Raw genomic sequence first — 23,167 nt, 5'->3', positions numbered from 1 at the left:
TTGGTCATTCAGGATGGTGTTCGTAAAATGCGGGTGGATTTCGACAAAGGGCGATAGGTTTTTCTTAGTGTAATGAGATAATCATATACTTTTTGCATACTTAAAAGTCTTTATATTATATTATTTCCGTTTTTTTTGCTTTGATTATTATTATTTTTTTTAAATATTATTATTAAACATTTTGGGTTGTGATGTGTTGGGTTGTGGCTGCAGTTGGTGGAATAGAGGTATTGCACAGAGTGAATCAAGGAAGCAAGGTTTTGGGTGCTCTGAGGAGAGTGGTGAACAACAAGAGTGTGAGTATGGATGTTAAGAGGGGACTGTATGAGAGTGTGATTGTGCCGACTGTGTTGTTTGGTGCAGAGACTTGGAGCCTGAACGCAGATTTAAGAAGGAAATTAAATGTTTTTGAGATGAAGTGTTTGAGGAGTGTGTTAAGAGTGACAAGATTGCATAGATTGAGAAATAAAATTGCAAGAGACAGAACTGGAGTAGTCGGGGAACTGAGCAAGCGTGTAGGAAAGAGAGTACTCGGTTGGTTTGGAGACATGGAGAGGATAGATGAGGAGCGAATGTTGAAGAGGATCTACACAGCAGAAGTAAATGGAAGGAGACCACAAGGAAGACCGCGTTTGACGTGGATGGATGGTGTTATGAGTGCACTGCAGGACAGAGGTCTAAATATAGTGGAAGCTAGAGCTCTTGTTGGGGATAGGAATGAGTGGAGAGATGTTGTGAAAAGACAGTGGGATGTTTATACATGTTCTAAGGGATGAGCAGGGCACCTGTATGATGCAGCAGGTGTACACCAGTGAAAGCTGTCGGGCCCTGCTGTTGAACATACGAGTGTGTTGTGTCACCTTGACCCGAGTGACATGGCCACTCTTGTGTCCCGTTTCATCTGGAGAGACAAAAGCATGACCAACTTAGGTGCCGAGGTGCCTAACTTGTTTGGGTGTTTGGGCATTTGGGTTGGGCATGGTCCAAAAATGTTTGTGTGTGTTTTTTTTTTGCTATTTTTTCCCTTTAATTTTCTTTGTTATTGTATGTGTTTGTCTTGCAGTCGGTCACCCCTCTTGAGGGTTATGACCAAGGTAGGTAGGTAGGTAGGTATTAAACATGTGCCATATGTCATGAGGAAACTAAGAATCCTTTCATCTTCTGCGCCGCGGAAGCTCATACCAGCCATTTTCTGGCAGTGGACACCCTAAAGTGGTTGCCAGCCAGGCACAGGGCACAGAGAAATAGACAATTCACTCACATTTAGGGACATGTTGGACCGCCCAATTAACCTGACATGCATGCTCTTGGAACGTGGAAGGAAACCAGTTTGCCCGGAGGTAACCAACACAAGCACAGGGAAAGCAGCTGGCAGTACCTGGAATTAAACCCAGGACCTCCGCACAGTGGATCTGCACTCTAACCACCCAGGCGTGCCAGCTGGAAATAACAATACAGTACACCCACATCGGACATTCAGTGGTGGTTTTAGGCACAGGCGAAGCGGGCAGCCGCCGGGTGCCATTTTTCCCATGTCCCAGTTCAAAATTGGGCTCTAAGGGGACACACAGAAACACTATTCATTAATCAAATGGGAATTTTCTCAGAGGTGGAACTCATGGCCATGTTTGACCCCATTATAAAATATCACCTTGATCATGTTGTAAGAGGAATAGCAAGTCACACGGGCAGAGCGAGCTGATTGATTTGTTGAGTGACAAAATCATATCTGCTCGAGTGGAAGACATAAAAAAGGCAAAAAAAAAAACAATAATTCTGGACTGCACCTCAGATATAAGCCACACAGAGTTGTCAGTGGTCATTAGAGTGGTCTAACTGACGGAGAAGCCCAATATCAAGGAACAATTTATGGAATTTTTGGAGACAGAGGAGTCCACGGGCCAGCACTAGTGTTGAGCAAGTTAGATACCAGGGAACTGCCGTGAGAGATGCTTTATTCGAGGTGAGAGACAACACCAAAGACCCTGTTATAAGGACTGAAGCCCAGACTTGGTCTGAGGAAGTCGGGTCGTACCGCTTTAACCTCAGCACGGTTGTTTGGTATGACACTCTACAACAATGCGAGGCACTATGCACCACACAGTCCTATGAAGCACGGTCAAATTTAGACAGTAAACAGCTTGTGTAGGGAATCAAGAGCTTCCCTGACCAACCAGCAAAATCAAGACCTTTATACAAGATATGGATCTTTCAGAAATCCACCCCAACCTTTGGACTGCCCTCAGAATTGCACTCACTCTGCCAGCTACGGTGGTTCAAGCAGAGAGGAGCTTTTCAAAATTGAAGTTGAGAAAGTCGTACCTGAGGTCAACCGTGTCTCAGAAACGGCTCACTGGCCTTGCTGATATCAGCATTAATCACGAAGTGGGGGAGCAGATTGCTTATATGATGATGTTGTTATTGATATAGCATTTAAAAGGTTTATAAAACACGGAGCTTAACGTTCTTAAGGATGGGCTGGGCACCCGTATGATGCGGCAGGGGTAAACCAGCGAAAGCTGTCAGGCCCTGCTGTTGAACAAAAGAGTGTGTTGTGTCACCCTGACCCGAGTGACATGGCCGCTTTCTGGTGTCACGTTTCATCTGGAGGCACGAAAGGATGACCAACTTAGGTGCCGAGGTGCCTAACTTGTTTGGGTGTTTGGGCAATTGGGTTGGCCGTGGTCCCAAAAATTTTTTTGTGTGGTTTTTTTTTTGCTATTTTTTTCCCCTTTTATTTTCCTTGTTATTGTATGTGTTTGTCTTGCTATCGGTCACCCCTCTTGAGGGATATGACCAAGGTAGATAGATAGATAGATGAATTTGTGTAAAATAAGATATTTAAAATACAAAACCTACATTTAATATTGTTTTAAAATAAAGAATATACAATAGTAAAATAAAATTAATATCTAATTAAAACAATACCTTTTTTATACTTTTATTAAAATATTATTTTTATAAAATCATAAAGAGTTTATAATAATTATAATATTTGTATAGAATAATACATAATTTGTAATAATTATAATTTGTTATGGACATTATATGAAATAATATAGTATGTATAATATTAAAAGTAATAAATAATCAAAATAATTAATTTCTTATTTATTTTCGTAGTAATAACAAAAATTAATAATATATTATTTTATAAAATATAAATAATTAATAATGATAAAAATAATTAACAATAATAAAAATAATAATTAAAACATGAAATAATATTGAATTTATAATAATAGAAATAAGGACTAACAAATAAGAACACAAAAGCTAAAAATTTTTGAATTTTTTTTATAAAATGATATCAAATTTATAGTACCTCATTTGCAGTCCCTTATCAAGGTTTCTTCATATTCCTCATGTTGAGGTTTTTGAGTTTTTCCTTTGCCTCATGTAGCTTTAAGATCAGGGGATGGTGTAATAATCGTCTGTGGTTTGCAATAATCTGTGCAGCCCTTTGAGACTCCTTGTGATTAAGGGTTTCACAAATAAACATGACTTGACTTGATGATTTTGCATCATAAAAGGCAGAAAGGTCCAGTTTTAGTTTGGGTTTTCTTTTCATTGTAAAACTACATTTTCTTCAGTGCGCTTTTAAATATGTGTGATCTGCTGTATAAGAATTCAAGTGTAATTCATTATTTTATACTATTGTTTTCTTTTTGATAAGCCTTTGCCATTTTCATTCATAAAGTGTATTTGTATTCATTATTTAAGCATTTTTTGATACATATTTTCCATTTTTATCCATACTGTGTATTTATATTTATTTATATAATTTGTCTTTTTTTATCATTTCTATTTTTATGTATATAGTGTATTTTTATTTAGTATTTAAGCATTTTCTTTTAATAAATACTTGCCATTTTATGTATTTATTGTGTTTATATTTTTTTTATTTAAGCGTTTCTGCAATTGACAAATATATCTACTTCTTTTATTCGTGTTAAACATGTTTATTGGCAATTTTTAGGTTGGGGGGTGGGGCTTGGGGGCGCTTGTTGGGGACATTTTATATATTTTAGAATTTAAAAAGTCCAACGAGGGATGAATGTTGCAAATTAGCAATTGCTTAGCATTGGCAACAAACCTCACGTTTGTATAATGTTTGTATCATTGCATTGTACCTGACGATTAAACAAATACATTAAATGAAATGAATTTAGGCTCTAAAATTTAGAGTCTTAAGTTTTACACATAAGAGCTTGTGAACATAACTATGCGTTGTAATTTATAGCTTTGATGTTTTATGTTAAATTCATTTTTTTCTATTACTTTGTTATCATCCCGTCAATTATGTTTGTAACATGGTGGGCAAACTAGGGCCCACCAGCAACGTGCGGCCCTCAGGCTTCTTGATCCGGCCCGTCAAATGAAAATGGTAAAAATATGACGATAAAAATAATAGTACATAGAGTACTTGTAATAATAAAGATATCTGTTTCAACTTTGTCCCCACTCTCCCTACGAAACACAACTACAATGACACAAAAATATCACAGAAACACTATAAAAATACCACAAAATTATAACAAAATTAAATATCAAATTAAAAGCTTACAAACAGGGACCTAATATATTCTTTTACTTTGGTTCTGAGAAAAAAAAATACTACAGAAATCTACAAAAATAATGCTACAGAAATACTCCAAAAATACTTCATAAATCGTGTTTTTGAAAATACAACAATAAAAATATAACGACAAAAATACCACTAGAGAAATATTACAAAATAATAACTACAATTATACGACAAAAATACTACATAAATCGCGCTACAAAAATGCAACAGAAATATGACAAAAATATTACTACAAAAATTCTACAAAAATACTGCTACATAAATACAACAAAAATATAACTACAGTTATACTACAAAAACAGTACAGCAATACTAAAACATGCTACTATGGAAATACTACAAAAATAAACCAACAACGATATAACAGAAATATTACAGAAATAGTACAAAACTGAACATCAATGTAAGTGCTTAAAACAAAGAGCTAACATATTGTTTTGCTTTAATTCTGAGTGTTTTTAAAATCAATTTAAAGAGAGTAATCTATTTAAAAACAAATACAAAAATACATATAACATTTTCATGTATCTTTGTTGTAAATACAAATGTGTAAAATTAGATTGTTCTCCAGGCCTGCGCCCCTCGTCCAAATTTTCAAAACCAATATGGTCTGCGGCCCTAAATGTTTGCCCACTTCAGCTTCAGAATTCCAATTAGAATTGTCTTTATTGTCACTGACAACGAGAATAGCCATAACACTCCAGGATAAACACATACGAAATACTTAAAAGGGAAATATAAGATAAAAGAATATACTGTTATGTTGATCTTTTAGGGTGAATATTATTGTGAATAATGAAACACGAATGTCCTTATAGTCTTTAATAATTACACAAATACAAAACAACAATGATATCATATTAGTTCATATTTGGGTTCTAATTTCAAAGCACAAATAGAAACTATTGTGTGTGCATGCGGAACAAGCAATTGAAAGCTAAATTAAAGCTGAAGCAAATGTAGGAATAGAATTGATTAGATTTGGTTTGGGTTGGCTTCCTTTTGATGCGTCAGATGCTTTTGCTGCAGTCAGGGCAGAAAACGTTATCGTTGAACATAAGGAAGTCTCTGCCCACCAGGGACCCGAAGCACTTTTTGCAATTAAAGCAGTCGTTGTGCCATTGGCGCTCCATGAACGAGATGTATTTGTTGCCCCCGAGACCTGGAATGCAAATACTCTTATAAGGGGGTACAATCGGGAAATCTCGTGAACGGAAAAATGCAATAACGCTGTAATTCTGCATAACAAATCAATCATGTGGAATGTCATTGCAAGTCAGTTAAACTTCAGTTCACATACACCGTAGATAAATGACAACAGAACAATTGAGAAATGGTTCACCGCTGATAGGGGTGGTGCAGGAAGCGCATTTCTTAGAAAAGCGGTTGGAGAAACATTCGAAGCAGAAGGCCAAATCGTTCTGAGAAGTGAAACGCTGGCCCGCAAGTTGCTGCTTGCATCCGGTGCAAACAAAGCATTCCTTGTGCCAGGGCCGGTCATGGTACCTAACCCCTCCCAAGGTGATAGGCTGAAACCGAAGCAGAAACAACGGACACGTGATCATGTGATCTTCATTCAATTAAATCCACTTTTACAATTGCTCCACCACTCACACACACACACACACACACACACACACACACACACACACACACACACACACACACACACACACACACACACGCATGCACGCACGCACGCACGCACGCACACACACACACACACACACAAAAACATAAACAATGACTGCAAAATCGATTGCACTCCGCCAGCTCCGGCACACAGCAATAGATGACCAGGGATAATAGGTTGTGGCCACACAAGTGCTGTTCATCTTAGGGCAAAAGAACAGGGAAAAAAAGGGTTGCCATGCATGACACAAATATGCTTTCAGCAATGGTCGCCAAAACTGTGTCCTACCTTCTTACATTGGACGCATTGCTGAGCAAAGAGCTCCTGAAAGCAGCCCGTACAGTAGTTGTTGGCGTCTTTCTGGAAGAAGCAACTGGTGCCGATGGGCTGCTGGCAGTTTTTGCATAGAAAGCAGCGCTCGTGCCAACTGATGCCTTTGTGCTCAATCTTCTTGGAGCCTTTAGCGACACGGGAAAAATTGAAATTTATCATATGTTTGTATTTGCTTTAAAAACAAGCATTTTTTTAACCTGGCTTTATAATCATCAGGCATTGGCCACACTTGGTGGCAAACTCAATGCTGTAGCACGCCGTGCACAGTAGCTGGTCATCCCTGGTGGCAAAAGCTTGATCCAGAAGGGAATGGCTGCACATGCTACAAAGGAAACATTCACCGTGCCAGTGGTGGCCCTTGAATGACACGTCCTGGCAGAGGGGAAAGAGGTCAGTTCCGTTGTCGAATCAAGTCAACTCAAATCGAATCAAATCAATAAAAACAAAAGTTGTAAAGCACTTTTCAGCCAATTATTGCCACTGAAAGTGCTGTAAACGTACAATGAGAAAATAAAATCCTTCCCTTGTACCCCACCCAACAACCTGGAACACCAAATACACAGACCCACATCATGGTTAAAATAAGATAAAAATATAATAATAATAATAATACAAATACATGTGATGGACAAATCACTCTAGGGCAGGGCATTGACAAACCATGTGAGGAAACGGACTTGAAGGTGGCTCATCCACACTGATAAGGATAGCAGCAAATTGCCCCAGCAAAGGATTTTCAGCCATCGAACCTCACTCTTCCAGTGTTAAGTAGTAGCTGCTAGCTGGCAATATTATTTTTGGGAAGGCCAGAGAGCAGGGCATTACAAAAAAACATGTATGCTAATCATTTGACATATAGTGGTACATTTTATCGCACACTTTATTTTTACTTGCAAAATACATTCTGGTTCCATCCATTATCTGCACCATTTAACCTCAGTAGGGTCACCGGGGTGCTGGAGCCCATCCCAGTTTTCTTTGGGCAGTGGGCAGGGGAGACCCTGAACTGGTTGCCAGCCAGTCGCAGGGCATACAAAGACAGACAACTCACTTACACATTCACACCCAGGGACAATTTGGATTGTCCAATTAACCTAAATGCATGTTTTTGGAATGCGGGAGAAAATCGCAGTGCCTGGAGCAGACACACACAAACGCAAGGAGAACATGCAAACATCTCACAGGAAAGCTGGTGGTCCAAGAACTGTGCTGCAGACGCGCTAACCACTGGCTCAAGAAGATTTTTTTTAAAGCAGTAGGCATTTTAAGGGGAAAAAAGCAGTAGCCTGACGCGTAAAGCGGTAGTGTTGACAAGTATGCAAATATTTAAACGAGCATGCATTAGCACTTCCGTGTTTGCCTGAATGAGAAATTGACTCTGGTTATATTCTTCAGATAAGTTTTATTTTTTATGTGGAATAAAATTTTTCTCAGAGCCAAAAATAACACACTATTTTAACACAATTTGTAGGTGTAAACTCTTGTAGTTTTGGTAAGAAATTCTCTCTCTGACTTTTAGGACTGATGACTAAGACATCTGTTTTGTCGCGATTGAGTTGTACAAGATCCTCTGTAATTCAAGACTTAATATCTGAAATGCAATTTAAAAGGGTATCTATAGGACTTGTGTCATCAGAGGACACTGCAATGTACAGCTGGATGTCATCTGCTTAAAAAAGGATACTAGTCCAAGGGAAAGCATATATAGATTAAAAAACACAGGGCCTCACATTGAATCTTGGGGGATCCCATTTTTAACTTGCATCCCTACCTACAAGGAAATGTTCATCTGTTAAATAGGATCAAAAACAGTACAAAAGATGCCCTGCAGGTTTCTGAGTGTATTTAATAGAATGGGGTGATCTACTGTATCAAGAGCAGCACTGAAATTCAGTAGCAGTTAAGCGGTAAGTTTATTCAAATCCATATTGTACCTGATATCAGTTAAAATCTTCAAAAAAAATATTCACTGTATTGTGGTTGTTGCTAAAACTGACTGACATTTCTCTAAATAAGAATACAGCTCAATAAAAAGCAGTTCCTTTAAAATCACGCTTAACAAAGTCATGGATGAGGCATCGCAGCCCGGGCCTCACCTTGCTGGTGCAGCTGATGAGCTGAAGACAAGCGCTGCAGTTGCTGCACCACAACATCTCATAGCATTTCAGACAGTGCGGGTTCTTTTCCTTCAGGATGAACTTTTTCCCAAAAAGGGACGCTTTACACTCGATGCAGTTGTTAAGTGTAGACATCTGCATCAAGATGGTTACAGACGTGCTTGGATGAGATCGTCGTAGTCTACCTAATTGATTATTCGTTCTTATGTCCTCACCTACTTCCTCGAAATGGAAATGGTTAGAAATGAAGAGTGGAGATGCAGATGGAGTTGAAGCGTCAACCAAAATGAGTTCTCATTTCATGTATCCATTCCTTTTAAGGCCAGTGCTTGACAAACATGCCTTAATTCAAGTCAAGTGGTTTGTCAGATGAATAAGAGAGCAGGCATTATTGTGTTATTATAATTTCTATCAAATTAGACTTAACTAAGTAATAATACCAAGAATTCTGTTTGATAGGAAGAATATTTATATCACAAATCAGCAACAAATTGGTTGTCTGCATTTTTCCGCCTGATCTAGGTTGAATCTGATATCCTGAATCTAGAAATCACAATGGTTGTGCTTATCCAGATCACATTTTTTAATAAAATGAAGTCACTTTTATTTTTACTACTCCTCTTGTGTTGTGTGTGTTTTAGGTAACACTCCCCATGTTAGCAGATTGTAGGTTGTAGTAGTCGTAACTTACATCAGCTGTGAAATACACTAAAAACGATTATTCAGTCATGTCAAACTCAGTTTGGCTCAGGGGCCGGATCCAGACATTAGGTTCTCGGGCGGGCGGGATTAATAAAGAAATGTCAACGCCAAATATTCAGCTTTGTTATTTAGAATTATGTTTTATCATTCAGCCTAGATTTGTGTGGGGGAAATTATATATTTTATTTATACAGTATGTTCATACATGTTTGATGATGTTGTCTTCTTAGTTGAAATTTAAAACATAGCACTTTTCTGTTGGTTTAGCAAAGTTTATGGTCATATAGTCATGTTTTGTAGTCAGGCACCTGGAGCAGCTGTGGGGGTCCTGAGAGTAAGGACACCTGTGCATGTGTGTGGCTTGAATGACACTGCATAGAGAGGGGGGAAGAGAGAGAGAGAGAGAGAGAGAGAGAGAGAGAGAGAGAGACAGAGAGAGAGAGTGAGAGAGAGAGAGAGCGAACGGACGAGGAGAATGGAATCAAAACGAATACGAACACGGGAAAGAATAAAAAGAGTTTAAACTAACGCACACCAGACATCAATATTGTCCACGGAATTTTGCAATATAAATATGACTATAAATAAAATCGTAATCTTGCAAAGTGATCCTATTTTTTTACAAAATATACTTGTAATTTGTACAATTGCCATTATTATTATTTTTGTATTCTTTTTACGTATCATGCAAGTGTGATTCAAAAGACATTCCACTCTTTGTCATTGCTAGTCCATATGTTTTTTCATCCTAGCCAAACAGTAACTGTCAGTCTGTTGTGCGGCACAGTTCAAGTCATGGGAACCTCCTGCGTGGGTTCAAATACAGCTCCAGACTTCCTGTGCGGAGTTTGTATGTTCTCCCCGTGCTTGCGTGGGTTTCCTCCGGGCACTCCGGTTTCCTCCCACATTCCAAAAAAACATGCCTTTCAGGTGAATCGGGCGGTCCAAATCGTCCCTATGTGTGAATGAGCGAGTGAGTTGTCTGTCCCTGTGTGCCCTGCGATTGGCTGGCAACCAGTTAAGGGTGTCCCCTGCCCACTGCCCGATGATTGCTGGGATGAGCTCCAGCACCCCCGCGACCCTACTGAGGATAAGCGGTGCAGCTAACGAGATGAGATGAGATGATGAGAATACATGTACCAAAAATTACACTTAATTTAGTATCTTTTTTCATTTTCTCATCACTCCAATCCATAGCTTGAATTTGTGAAATTCACAGGTTTGTTTTTATGTTTTTGTTTCGCAGTAAAAGGAGTTGTGTTACACTGCAAAAGATTTGTACCCCGTGGACAGAAAAATATTATTTTACGTTATTTCATACTTGTCTTTCTGGCAAGTTGAATACATGTTACCCGATTGCCAGAAATTGGGTACTGTATTTTAACTTTAATTGTCCTTTAATATTTACTTATTTTTATGGTCAAATAAGAAAAGTCAAACTTCAAATCAGCTAAATTGTCCATAAGGGCAGATAGCATGCCATTTTCCTTATTTTAGGTAGTTATTTTGCTATCCTTTGTGAGAAAAATAAACTGGGGAAAAATATGTATCCTATGTATGCCGTGTTATTTAAATTGTAATAGCATAATATGGTGATAATATCTAAAAATATTGATGAAAGAATATTTAAAACGAGTAAAAAAATTCTGCTGATGCTTTGAAAATGTCTTTTGCTGTTTAAAACTCTACGTTTGTAGTTTGTTAGTGGGGTGCTCAGTACTGAAGTAGCGAGCTAAAGCAATCAACGATGAGAATGGATGTTTCAGGAAAGAACAGTCTTCAACAAGTCAAGGACGCATAGAGTAAGTAGATTAGGTTTAATGGCCATTTTACAAACAGTCCCAGTTTGAAACACCCTATTTAACATCGATAACACTAATGAACAACAATTTCTTGTTTATATGCTGTACTTAAGATAGTCAAATCACAAATAGTTTTTAGCTTAAGTCAAGTCAAGTCATGTCTATTTGTATAGCCCTTAATCACAAAGAGTCTCAAAGGGCTGCACAGACCACAGATTATTGCAAACCACAGATTTTATTTTATGTTGACACAATCTGTTTATTATTTGTTACTGCAACATCCATTGCTGGAAGGGGGATTACCTGATGTGTGGTCCCTTCTCAAGGTTCCTTCATTTTTCTTATGGTGAGGTTTTTGAGTTTTTCCTTGCCCTTATGCAAGTTTTTGATATGGGGTGGTGTAATAATAGTCGGTGGTTTGCAATAATCTGGAGAAAGAGCTGTTCATACTGACATTTATTTTCTTTTATTGAAGAAGTTACAATGGTGTGTCTACTTGTACTTTAAAAAAGCCAGAGCGTTTTATAAATGATTTTATTTTCCTTTCCCCTTTTCAGTTTTTATGATGTGATGTTTGATGACAGCCAAGCATGAATGTGATCCTGCAATACTTCACACAGTTAGTGACAAACGCTTAAAAAAGATATATACCATACGCTAAACAACACACACAGTCCTTTATTGACATGTCTTTACATGTTTCTGTGTCATTTTTATTATCTGTGATAAGTTTATTCTTTGATTTTTGTTCATTTTTGACACATGCAAAGGATATTTTCATAGGATGTCAGTTATTAGGACTATTATTGAGCATTGACGATTATTACATCATTGTCACTGTCGGCCAATCATGTTGCTGTTCTTTGATTTTCACACCCTCTGGAGCGGATCTGCTATTGTATCCAAAATGTAATAAGCTAAAAGGGCACAGGAGAGGGGGCTTTAAGAACAGGTTGGGCTTTCTTATCTGAAGGCTTCTCTCCCTGTCCTCCAATCAACAGTCATGTCTTCTCTCCTTATTTTAAGGATCTACTTAACTTTAATCTTATCATTTAGCCAGGCTAATATTTGAAATTGGATACATTTGGGATCACTTGTCAAAAAAAGAAGTCATATTCAGCGTGTTCTCCAATTTTTTTAACTAGGACCAAAAAGAGGAATAAGACAAAGGATCCAAATTGCAGAAGAAAAATACAGAAATTGTCACACAATACATCTTTATCAACTTTCCCAATCTTCTCATTTTCACCCAATAAGACAACCAAAAGGAAGGATGTGAAGTTTGGGAATGATGTTTGTAATTTAAAATTTAAATGTTGTCAGTCTCATGATGCAAACATATTTTCCTGGAGATGTAAGTGACATTTACATATTCTTACAACCATATGAAACTACTGTTTCACATATCTTGTTTAGCACCATTACATTTACCGTATTTTCTGGACTATAGAGCACATTTAACACCCCAAATTTGCAGTGCGCCTTATATGTGGATATAATTTTGATTGCATTCGGTATTTTTAAGCGATACTACGCAAGGCTTTATGGTAAACCATCATATTTGTGCAATGATTTATCAATTGAAAAACTTTGCTGACTTAAATCATAAAACATTGGATGCAGCAGCAATTGAACCAAGGTAGCAGTGGTAAAAGCACCAAAACCTAACCAACTAGACCATGAGTGATACAGGTAATAGACATACTCACACAGCCAGAAATAAATATTGGAGAAGCCTCTTCTCAAGGTTTATTTTTTCCTCACGCTGAGGTTTTGAGTTTTTCCTTGCCCGCATGTTAGTTAAAGATCAGGGGTTGGTGTCATTGTAATCCTGTGCAGTCCTTTGAGACATTTTTGTGATTAAGGGCTATACAAATAAATGTGACTTGAAAGGGACCGTCGTCCTGAAAGACATAAGTAAACGTAAGTTCAGATTTAGCATTAGATACACTATAAAGTTATTTCCCTCGTAGTGCTTTTTTGGGTTATCCTATATCTTTCAGAGTGACTTTCTGTTTTTAACATTTCTTTCTGGCACAATGAGTAAAAATAATATGATAATGAGATTAAATATAATGCCTTGTAGCGTGATCACTGATGATCTAGTGGTTAGGTTTTGACGTTCTTACTGCCGCAACCCAAGTTCGAATCCCGTTGCATTTAAAGTTCTGCGATCTTATTCAACTGATCAATCATTGCATTAATACATACAGTTATTCACAAATAACTAGCTGTTAATGTAGTAACAATTCCATGCGCCTTATAGACCATTGAGCCTTAAATATAAAAAAAAGGTATGACACAAGTCTATTTTTTGAAGGTGCTCCTAAAAGCCCAAGTGCCCTATGATGCGGAAAACACGGTACTTACAATGAGATAAAAAAAAATCATATTTGCAAGGAAAAAAAGAAACAGCATTTAGTCCGAAGCAGGTTTGTCTTTGTAGAACGTGTATTTATCTTATCGCCTGCTATGGCCGATGTAGCTGTTCTCCACGCAAAGCACGATGTAGGAGCTGGAACAACTGCTGGAGGTTTGCTGCAGCAGACTGCCGCTCTGCAAGGGCGACGCCCTGCCGGTAAGCACGTGGCCATCCATGCGCCACGACTCGCAGAAAGTGTCCACTTGCCGCTGACCGCTGGTGGCAGAGCCGTGCCACACCATCTTCTCCGGCCTGAAGAAAACACATAGTTCACGGTCGACCTCGTTAGATTAAATGGAATTTAGGCCCCGATAAGCAACAGGCAAGTACAGTAATCCCTTGCTGTATCGTGGTTTCTCTACTTCACGGATTTGCATCGGTATTGTGTTCCGCTACCCGATTGGCTAAACAGTCCCCGTACCTCTTTTCTGTGTGTGCATCAATAACATGGCGGTCCAAGATATACACATACACAGGATTGTTACCTTAAAAATGTAATCTGATACAGTTACTAGATACCTGTTGAAAAATGTAATCAGGAACATAATCCAAGTACTATAATACTGCAAAAATGCAGTGGATTTCAAACAGCTGGCAGGCCCGCCTGGAGGGTTGCGCGTTTGAACTCGGGGAGCTTTTTTTTTTTAAACTTTCCCAGAATAAAGTGCAACCGCACCTTCATTACACCAGGGCGCAGTAGGGCTCTCAAAGTGTTTCGTTTACATTTTACCTCCAAGCAGTGCATTAAGCAAAAAGTAGAAGCATTGAGTATGAAGTGTAGACACGAAGTGTAGCAAACCTTTAAGCGACCCCATAAAAAAATATTTCCCACGGATGCGGGGACAAAGAGAGTTGGAGAAAAGAGAAAAACAAAAGTCTCCTCTCGAAAGCTAAGACGCGGAGGTTTGTCAAAACGGATGTAAGCACTTGACTGCGACCGCGGAGGGGGATGAGCAAAGACCAGTCTGCTTGCTATGTTAAAACTGTTGGCAGCGGACAGCACTAGGACAAATAAATTAGGCTGTAACTTATGACAACCCATTAACGCTGTGATGAGACACTCGAGTTCTTTTTTTTCTTTCTTTCTTTTTTCTTTTCTTGTGAAAATGTGCCGAAAGGCGTAGATTTGGCATGGACCGATGGAACGTGTTACCACAGATATTGAGCAATCGTTGTTTTGTCCTCACCAAGATCACTAAAAAGAAAAAAGAAATGTTTTTATGGATGAGGAGCGCGAGAGAATGTCTTCTTCTGAGGGAAGGTGTGACAGAGAATAATTGAGAGGCACAACAGTAATGTAACTAGATAACGTTCAATTACTTTTGGATTACTCTAATAATAAATATGCTGATAAAATACAAAATAAACTAAGTATATATTAAATTGCTTAATTTTGTGTCGGATAAATGAACAACGTAACCTCGAAAAGAACCAAGATCAGGTAGTTGTTTGTAGTCCAAAAAGGTGCTCCAGTTTTTGTATGGTGTAATTGAGAAATAATAAAATGTCCTCTTTCTCATGCCTGATTAGATTTGCTCTGTTTTAGTTTACAATAAAAGCAAACTAGAAACCCAATATTGTTGAAACAACACCAAGTATTCACTTTTTCAATTTCCAACAAACTCTGGGATGTCTTGTCACCTCTGTGTCTTTCATGACTAAGGGGGTACATATTTCAAGTGTCAATGTGGTTGATGTTGCCTTATCTTATCATTTCTGTGTCTTCTTTACACTGCCAGTAATTCCCAAACCAACAGCTCGACCTGCAGCTGTTCGGAGCAGACACATTAATGACAGCACAGGTATGCTGTTTATGGAAGGTTTGAAAACGCCTCCTGTTTTAATGTTGATGATCTGTTGAACTCATACTCTTCTTGTGTTCTAAATGTTCTGGACACCATTGCTCCTGTTAAGGTCAAAAAGGTTAGAAATAGGCAGAAGACGCCGAGGAGAAATGATGACTCGGTCAGGGCACAGAAGATGGAGTGTCAGAGAGCCGCAAGTCTAAGCTTCAGATTCATTATGAGATTTACAAAGAACAGTTGTGTGTGTTCAACCAGATTTTAGGTAGAGCAAGAGAGAGGTATTTTTCAGAAATGATTGCAAAGTGCAGTCACAACTCTCGTGTCCTCTTTGCGACAGTTAACAGGTTAACAAACCCTCTTGTTCCATTACCATCAGAACTAGTTTACACATCTAAGTGCAATGAGTTTGCAATATTCTTTAATGACAAAATTCAGGGCATTAAACATTCAATAAATCCCAAAACGCAGTTACCACGGCAGCCCTCCACACACCTAGAGCTGACACATTTCACACCTGTTGTCATGGTCGCCGTGGCGACCGGTCTGCCCCACCCCCTGGGCACCAGCTAAAGCTAATCAGCTAATAGCGTGGGTGCTATTTAAGGTTGGGTTGTGGGTATTGCGGTTGTTGGCTCATAACACCTTTTCCGTTCTGTTATGCCCTGTCCTGTTTAGTTTGAGTCAGAGGAAACCTGTACCTGACCATTCTGAGTGTAAGAATGTTTTTGTTCTGTTTTGTCCCGGAGTTTTTGGACAACTTTTATTTTGGTAAATAAAAGTTTTGATCGTCACGCAATTGAGTTCTCCCTTCCTGCCTCCGTTCTGGTCCGGTCCCACCTCGTGACACCTGTCACTAAAAAACAGTCCAAGAGAGCGTCTCCAGTCTGAGTTCAGCCACATGTTGCCTCAATGAGTTGCCCACTAAATTTCTAAAATCTGTGCTGAGCAGTTTGTTACCACAACTCACTCATTTAGTGAACATTTCACTCCAGGCTGGAACATTTCCAAGGGCCTTGAAAACTGCTGTCAATAGGCCTCCTCTAAACAAGAGTAGTCTGGATGCCACAGTACTGAATAACTATCGGCCCATATCAAATCTGGCGTTTTTAGGGAAAGTCCTTGAGAGAGTTGTTTACCAACAGCTCAGTGATTTTTTTTGTAATAAGGAACTGCTTTGATGATTTCCAGTCAGGCTTCAGGCCCCATCACAGCACTGAGACCGCTCTGATCAAGGTGACAAACTACATCCGTCTGAACACTGATGCAGATAAAGTCTCAGTCTTAGTCCTGCTGGATCTGAGTGCTGCATTTGACAGTCGATCATGTGATCTTGTTGCAGAGGTTAGAGGACTGGGTAGACATCTCTGGTCCTGCCCTCAAATGGTTCCAGTCCTACCTTAAGGATAGGAGGTATTTTGTTCAGATCGAAGACTATATGTCAGACCAATTGGCAGTGACCTGTGGAGTCCCCCAGGGGTCCATCCTGGGACCCCTCTTGTTCAATCTTTACATGCTGCCCCTGGGCCAGTTAATACGCAGTAATAACGTGTCCTACCATAACTATGCAGATGACACTCAGATTTACATCTCACTGACAGCAAGTGAACATGGGCCCGTGAACTCACTCTGTCACTGCCTCCAACAGATCACTGTGTGGATGCAAAACAATTCTCTCCAACTAAACTCAGACAAGACTGAAGTCATTGTCTTTGGCCCACAAAAATCCAGAGAAAGTGTCATCAGTCATCTGGAATCACTTAGTTTAAAAGCTAAAAATCAGGTTAGAAATCTCGGGGTAATAATGGACTCATACCTAAACTTTAACAGCCACAATAAATCCATAACATCACCGGCCCCTTATTGACATGTCGTTACATGTTTCTGTGTCATTTTTATCATCAGTGATAAGTTTATTCTTTGATTTTTGTTCAATTTTGACTCATGCAAAAGATATTTCCAGGATATCTGTCAACTTTGCAAGAAGCTTGTCATATTGTCCCTTGCACACACAAATCCCTTTTGAAATCCTGACTTTTTAGAACTGAGGTAAACCACTGTAATCCAAAACATTTGTGATCACAGTTATGATTAATAATAAGTGGCAATGTTGTTGACTGTACCATGTGTTGTCACGGAGAACATCTTTCCCGTCAAAAGAGTAGATCGGGACATTCTCCTTGACAGTTGCGCCGCTAAATATGGAATCCCAGTTGTCAAACAAAACCTCGTCCTGTTGAAACAAACATATATGTTGAGCCTTGTGGATGACTGTAAACGTTTAAAAGAGGACAAACTTAAACAATGAACACATATTGAAATACTGTAAATTCCAAATTACAGAGCGCAAATTTAAGGACGCAAGTCAACTTTGTTTTTGTACAAGCCATCTTATTTTAAGACACAGAATTAAACGCCCATGAACTCAAGGGGAAATGTCTAGTACAGAAAAGTAACAAATTTCACTGCGATTAAGAATTCTTTGTGCACACTGTGTCCGCAGCTGTCAATCTTTATCAACTAGCAGCAAGCATTATTATTTAAAATGGCATTAACGTAGACACAGGCATGCGACAAAAATAATTGCACATAAACGCCTTGAATCTTTTTAACAAGTAGTGTGGCAGCATGTGACTATCTATTGGGTATATTTTTCCTATACTGACGTCATATTGGGCTGTGATCAGTCAAATAACTGTCAGCACGATAATTTTTGTGTGCCGCTTATAAGTTGGTAACTAGTGTCAGCTTCTATAATGATTTTTAATATAGTACAGTGGAACCTCGGTTCTCGACCATAATCCGTTCCAGAACCCTGTTCGAAAACCGATTTGTTCGATCACCGAAATCATTTTTTCCCATTAAAAATAATGTAAATCGTTTTAATCCATTCCAACACCCTGAATATTTACCTTGAATGTTTAACGTAAACATGAAGCTAACCCAGGGTAATCGTACGTTTGCGTTATCGTAATCTCCCGTACGAAAGATTCCCCTAACATAAACGTGTAAAAATAAAAGAATCAGGTCGTTTACAAGTCATTTAGCACCCGGGTCTCCACAACAAGTGGTGAGCGGTTCATTGGAAAGGGGGCTCCGTTCCAACACCCTCAATGTTGGGCTCCGTTCCAACACCCTGAATGTTTAACGTAAACTTAAAGCTAACCCAGGCTAATCGTACGTTCGCGTTATCGTAATCTTATGAATAGGATTTCTTACCTTTGTGGTGGTCAGCAGAAGGCGCTCGCACAGCTACTTCATGTTTGGCTATTATTTATTTCTTAAATGCAATAGTTGTACGCACTACTTTGCTGCTTGCACTGACTTTCTTCGGAGACATAATAAGGGGCTAAAACACCCGTACGGCGCTCAGCAAAAGGTATCCCGTGATTGTGAAAATCACGGTAGATCATCATTAACTTCCTCTACATAACTATCGCCATCAAGGGCGTCTTCCTCATTATCGGTAAGTACCTTTGTTTCACAGACAATGTATGCATAAACTTAGAGGTTGCAGTCTTTCTCGGCACACATATTCTACTGGTCTTAATCTTACCTTTTATACTCCAGCGGCCGTTACAAAAATTACATAAATTGGCCACTTCCACTTATTGAAACATGAATATTTTGTTTGTTTGTACATGATTCAATTGTTTGTTTGTTTGTACATGATTCAAATTGAATCTTTTCTTCCGGCGCCGTCACGAATGGCAGCCACTCCAGCAGCTCCCGTGTTATTTTCGATTGTTCTCAGCTCAGGGATGCTGCTGGAAATGTGAATTTCCCTTCGGGGATGAACAAAGTATCTATCTATCTATCTATCTATCTATCTATCACGTTTGTTACCACTAAACTAGTTGACTGACATCAACAGCTGTGGACAGAGTTTGCTGCATAATGTGTTACTTTTCAGTAGTAAACATTTCCCTGCTGATTCTGCCAAGTTTAGGATTTTACCCAATAGAGACAGTAGATATCGCGACATTCAGAGCACTTGGCAGAAATCACATCACGTCATCACCCGCTGCATGCCCTTGCAATGTTTTGCTTTAATTAAACAGTCCACAACAGTTATAAGCGAACTGTTTCTGGCTGAGGCAATCCAATGGGCACAGCAGCTGGGGAGATTTGCAGAAAGTCCTAAGGCGCATCGTATAGTGAGCCACAGTGTTTGAAATCGAGAAAAAAAAGTAGTGGCTTGTTGTCTGGAATTTACAGCAAATGCATCAAAGTTATTGTATTTGATATACCTTCAAGTTAACAATCGGCATGTGGTCTCTGTCAGCTCTGCGGACAATGCTGTGAATGTCTTGGAGTTTTGAGGACAAGAAAGCACGGAACGTTCCCTTCATTCCGATACTTTGAGCCTGCGTAAAGCACAGGAAGTCGGCCCCCCGGATGCCACGCATAGATCCGGTCTGGGGCTGGTTCAAGGCGATAAGATGGAGCTAGAGGAAAACAAAATTGTATTATTATGCTTCCAATTTGAGCAGCCTAAAAAGCATAATTTTTCATACCGCTGGGGATGATGTGTGACGGTGGGTGGGATTCTGCGCCACAGGAGGGGCGGGCCTTCGCTGTGGGGTCACAGCATGATACGGCGGGTGTTCGTGGGCAGGGTGGACAGCGTAACGGCCATCTTGGTTATTCACACGGTCGGTGTAGCTGGGGTAGCGGGGGTCTGTCGGGGCCGGGTATCGCGGATCCGGTTGAGCTGTGTGTCGAGTGTCAGGGTGGTATCTATCATTGGGAGGGTTTTGCTCTCTGCCGTCAGTGTTTGTGTGGTAAGGATAGTGACGGGGATCATGCTGACTGTGGGAGTCGTTGCTGTGTGGGGGATTCGGGACAACTGGCTCTACCGCTGCCACCTCGTAACCCTGAAATCAATAGGGCATAAGATAAAGACCCTGAAATCAAGGGAGCAGGTTACCTCTAGGTGGTAAAAGGCAAGCAAGCTCCTTTGCAAAAAGTATACCTGCCAACACTTTCACTTTACGCATTGGACTACTGGTTTATTGACCATAAAATTGCTTATTGCTTTTTCAAATTTAAACAACAACATTCAAGACTTGTATTTTAGACTGTGGTTGCCTCATTTTGAAGCGAGGTTAAGTGTGAACATACAGCTCCAACAATCACATTTAATTTCTGTTTGAGTAAAAGTTTGCAAATCCTGTTTTAAACAAGTACATCTTTTTTGTTTCATTATATGGAGACGGATTGTGTTTCGCATGTAAAAATAGAGTGTCCGATAAAATATACCACTTTTCATTGTCAAAAGGTAAGAAAAAAAAATTCTTAGAAAAATGTAGTTAAAACATGAAAAAATACAAATAATAAATCTTTTGAAATAACATTGTTTTCTTTTCCTTTGGCTAGATCACATTGGTCATTTAAAAAACAACAACATTACTTTACTTTAAGAAGAGTAATTCCTAAAATTAGCTTCACTATCTGATTTGGCAGACAATTAGGTTCATTTTTTTAAATTATTTCTCTTTTAGCAAGGTAAGAGACATTTTTTAAATTGAGCCAAATTTTCTTATTGGGCACATCATTTTGGTTTTTAATTTAACCATCTATTTTACGTTTAGTAAGGTTAAAAAAAAGTAGTATTGTCTTTAAAGGGACTGTGAGTATCATTTGGCCACTAGATGTTGCGGTATTGTGTCATACAACCAATAACGTGTGATAAAAATTCCAAGGAAACTACAGAGACTCAAAGCGACCGATACGCACCATTTTTCTTCTCATTTCCTTGCCCAGCCTTTCCCTATGTTTTGGGGTCTTTGGGTACCCGTAGCAGCAAAATGGCGGATTATAATGTCAGCTCCATTTAGGTGAGGCTCATGTAATGTAAAATACATGCACATTTCTCAACCTAAGAGTATTTAAAAAAATGCATGTTCATAGTAAAGTTGGGGTGCCTATTTTAAGGTGTTCTTAAAAAGTTTAAAATTAAATATTTTCTCTATTATGTATGTGTTAAGCCCAACTGAGTTCAAATAGCCTTTATTTGATTTTTCCACTGCACCTATCTGCTTTTATATTACCCTGGGTTTTTACCCGGCCACTGAGCGCATTTGCTGGAGGAAAGGAGGCAGGGGGAATGGGGGGAGAGTGATTTTATGTTTCAAGTACAGTCCAAATACCAACCCAACCCACCAAAAAGATGAAAAATGAAGAATTTATTTGTTTATTCTCAGCAAGTGGAATATTTTAAAGACACAGACACCACTTTTAATGTTCACGATTTTTTGCTTTTTATTAAGTCAATGTAAAAATTTAAGAAGTATCTTTTTTACCAGTAGGAGGTGCAGCATAATACTCACTGTCCCTTTAATTAAATAAGAAATAGTGAAAAAGAACATTTTAAAAAATACATCACTAAAAAATAAACAAAAATATCTGCTACCAAAATATTTTCGTGAGCTGACATGAGACTGCCACAGTTGGCCCAAAGCAGAACTGCAGCTAATATTCAGGTTTAAGAGTCAGACCACAGATTATGCCAAATATTTGTTCAGAGTAATTCAGGAAAATCACCAAGTGACTTTATTCTATTTGTGAGGATTTTTTGCTACCTGGAAATATGTGTGACATCAAAACAAGCAGGACACTCACCTGTTCATTTGGTAATGGGATGTAGCCGCCAAGCTGAAAAAGTGAAAGGAAAAAAAAATGTTGTTAAAAGAGTTGTTCATTTGATTCTTTCTAAAAACAAGTGTGACTTCCTACTTGGACTTGCCGCACCCCGTCTCTGACCCGTAGGTACAAATCAGTCCGGTCTAAGAGGTACACCAGAGACCCCTCAGGTTGTCTTCTAGCAGTGGCTGTCATTACATCGTAGGACTGCAGAACTGTCACCTGCATGTCAACAAAATAAAAAAAATGTTCTTAAGGTCGCAATAAAAACTACATACTATTGCATGACACTGTGGGAAAAGAAAAAAAAAATGAATAAATATATCTACAATATATATATATATATATATATATATATATATATATATATATATATATATATACACCTTGTAAATTATAAATGTTATTGCACTTATCTTCAGTGCATTTTTATTATGATAAATTGGGCCAATTTTTCTAAGCACTACGTTGTAATTATCATTTTTTGGGCCTATTCACCCTGATAGTCTTTCATCTCCTTACTCTTCAAAGTCTTTATTACATGTTTTACCCTGGAGTTCCATGTCTAATCTCATTGCATGCAATGTTTCACAACGTTGATAACAATGACAACAGAGAGAGTTCTAATTCTAATTTGGGTGTAGAAAAAATAAAATGATGGAAGTTATTTGTAACTATAAAATATGGAAAAAAATATTCCATGAATAAAAACCCCAAAGATCTCATTTTCTCACCCCGGAAGAGTGTCCAGGTGTTCCAGGTGTTCCAGGTGGGCCAGGTGGACCAGGAATACTGATAGCTGTTATTTAAGAGACATAAAAATGATCATTTTGTATTAAACAAAACAAACTACAGTCAGTGACATGCAGTCAGGACAGCCTCACCTGTTGTCCTAAAAAAATTCAAATTAAAATATGTTAAATGGTTATATATATTCAGTATTAAAGTTCTTTCTCAATTTACTTCACAATTTCTGGATTTTCATTTTCAAAATAAAGGAATTTTCAGACTATATTATGAATATTATCAATAAAATTAGTATGCAACGTATTACGGTGCTGGGCGTCTGCAAATGCAGAGTGAAGCGCACTACTCAACAATAGAATTAGTAAAAGTATTAGAA

General features: G+C 38.6%; 2 protein-coding genes across 6 annotated transcripts in view; both read right to left on the bottom strand.

Moving 5' to 3' along the window:
- Positions 1-5,561: 5,561 nt before the first annotated feature.
- Positions 5,562-8,945, bottom strand: LOC148370242 (four and a half LIM domains protein 2-like). Its single transcript, XM_088330086.1, has 6 exons — positions 8,887-8,945; positions 8,651-8,806; positions 6,752-6,926; positions 6,510-6,679; positions 5,931-6,117; positions 5,562-5,750 (listed from the first exon to the last, which is right to left on the bottom strand). Exons 2-6 carry the CDS (start codon positions 8,804-8,806, stop codon positions 5,599-5,601), a joined length of 840 nt encoding a protein of 279 aa, XP_088186212.1. The 5' UTR covers positions 8,887-8,945; the 3' UTR covers positions 5,562-5,598.
- Positions 8,946-11,171: 2,226 nt separating this feature from the next.
- The window catches only part of LOC148370240 (collagen alpha-1(XVIII) chain-like), a 54,449-nt gene continuing 42,453 nt past the window's right edge, over positions 11,172-23,167 (bottom strand). For all 5 annotated transcript variants that reach the window (XM_088332677.1, XM_088332673.1, XM_088332674.1 and 2 more), the window contains 7 exons: positions 22,779-22,843; positions 22,138-22,266; positions 22,024-22,056; positions 19,917-20,276; positions 19,650-19,847; positions 17,523-17,632; positions 11,172-13,849 (listed from right to left, as the gene is read on the bottom strand). In XM_088332677.1, the coding sequence (XP_088188803.1) occupies positions 13,636-13,849; positions 17,523-17,632; positions 19,650-19,847; positions 19,917-20,276; positions 22,024-22,056; positions 22,138-22,266; positions 22,779-22,843 (1,109 nt within the window). In that variant the 3' untranslated portion in view covers positions 11,172-13,635. The remainder of the gene's footprint in view (positions 13,850-17,522; positions 17,633-19,649; positions 19,848-19,916; positions 20,277-22,023; positions 22,057-22,137; positions 22,267-22,778; positions 22,844-23,167) is intronic.

The sequence above is a fragment of the Urocampus carinirostris genome, chromosome 3, assembly GCF_059441175.1.
Source record: "Urocampus carinirostris isolate Australia breed hairy pipefish chromosome 3, RoL_Ucar_1.0, whole genome shotgun sequence".
Lineage (NCBI taxonomy): Eukaryota > Metazoa > Chordata > Actinopteri > Syngnathiformes > Syngnathidae > Urocampus > Urocampus carinirostris.
This window is presented reverse-complemented; position numbering and strand designations above follow the sequence as displayed.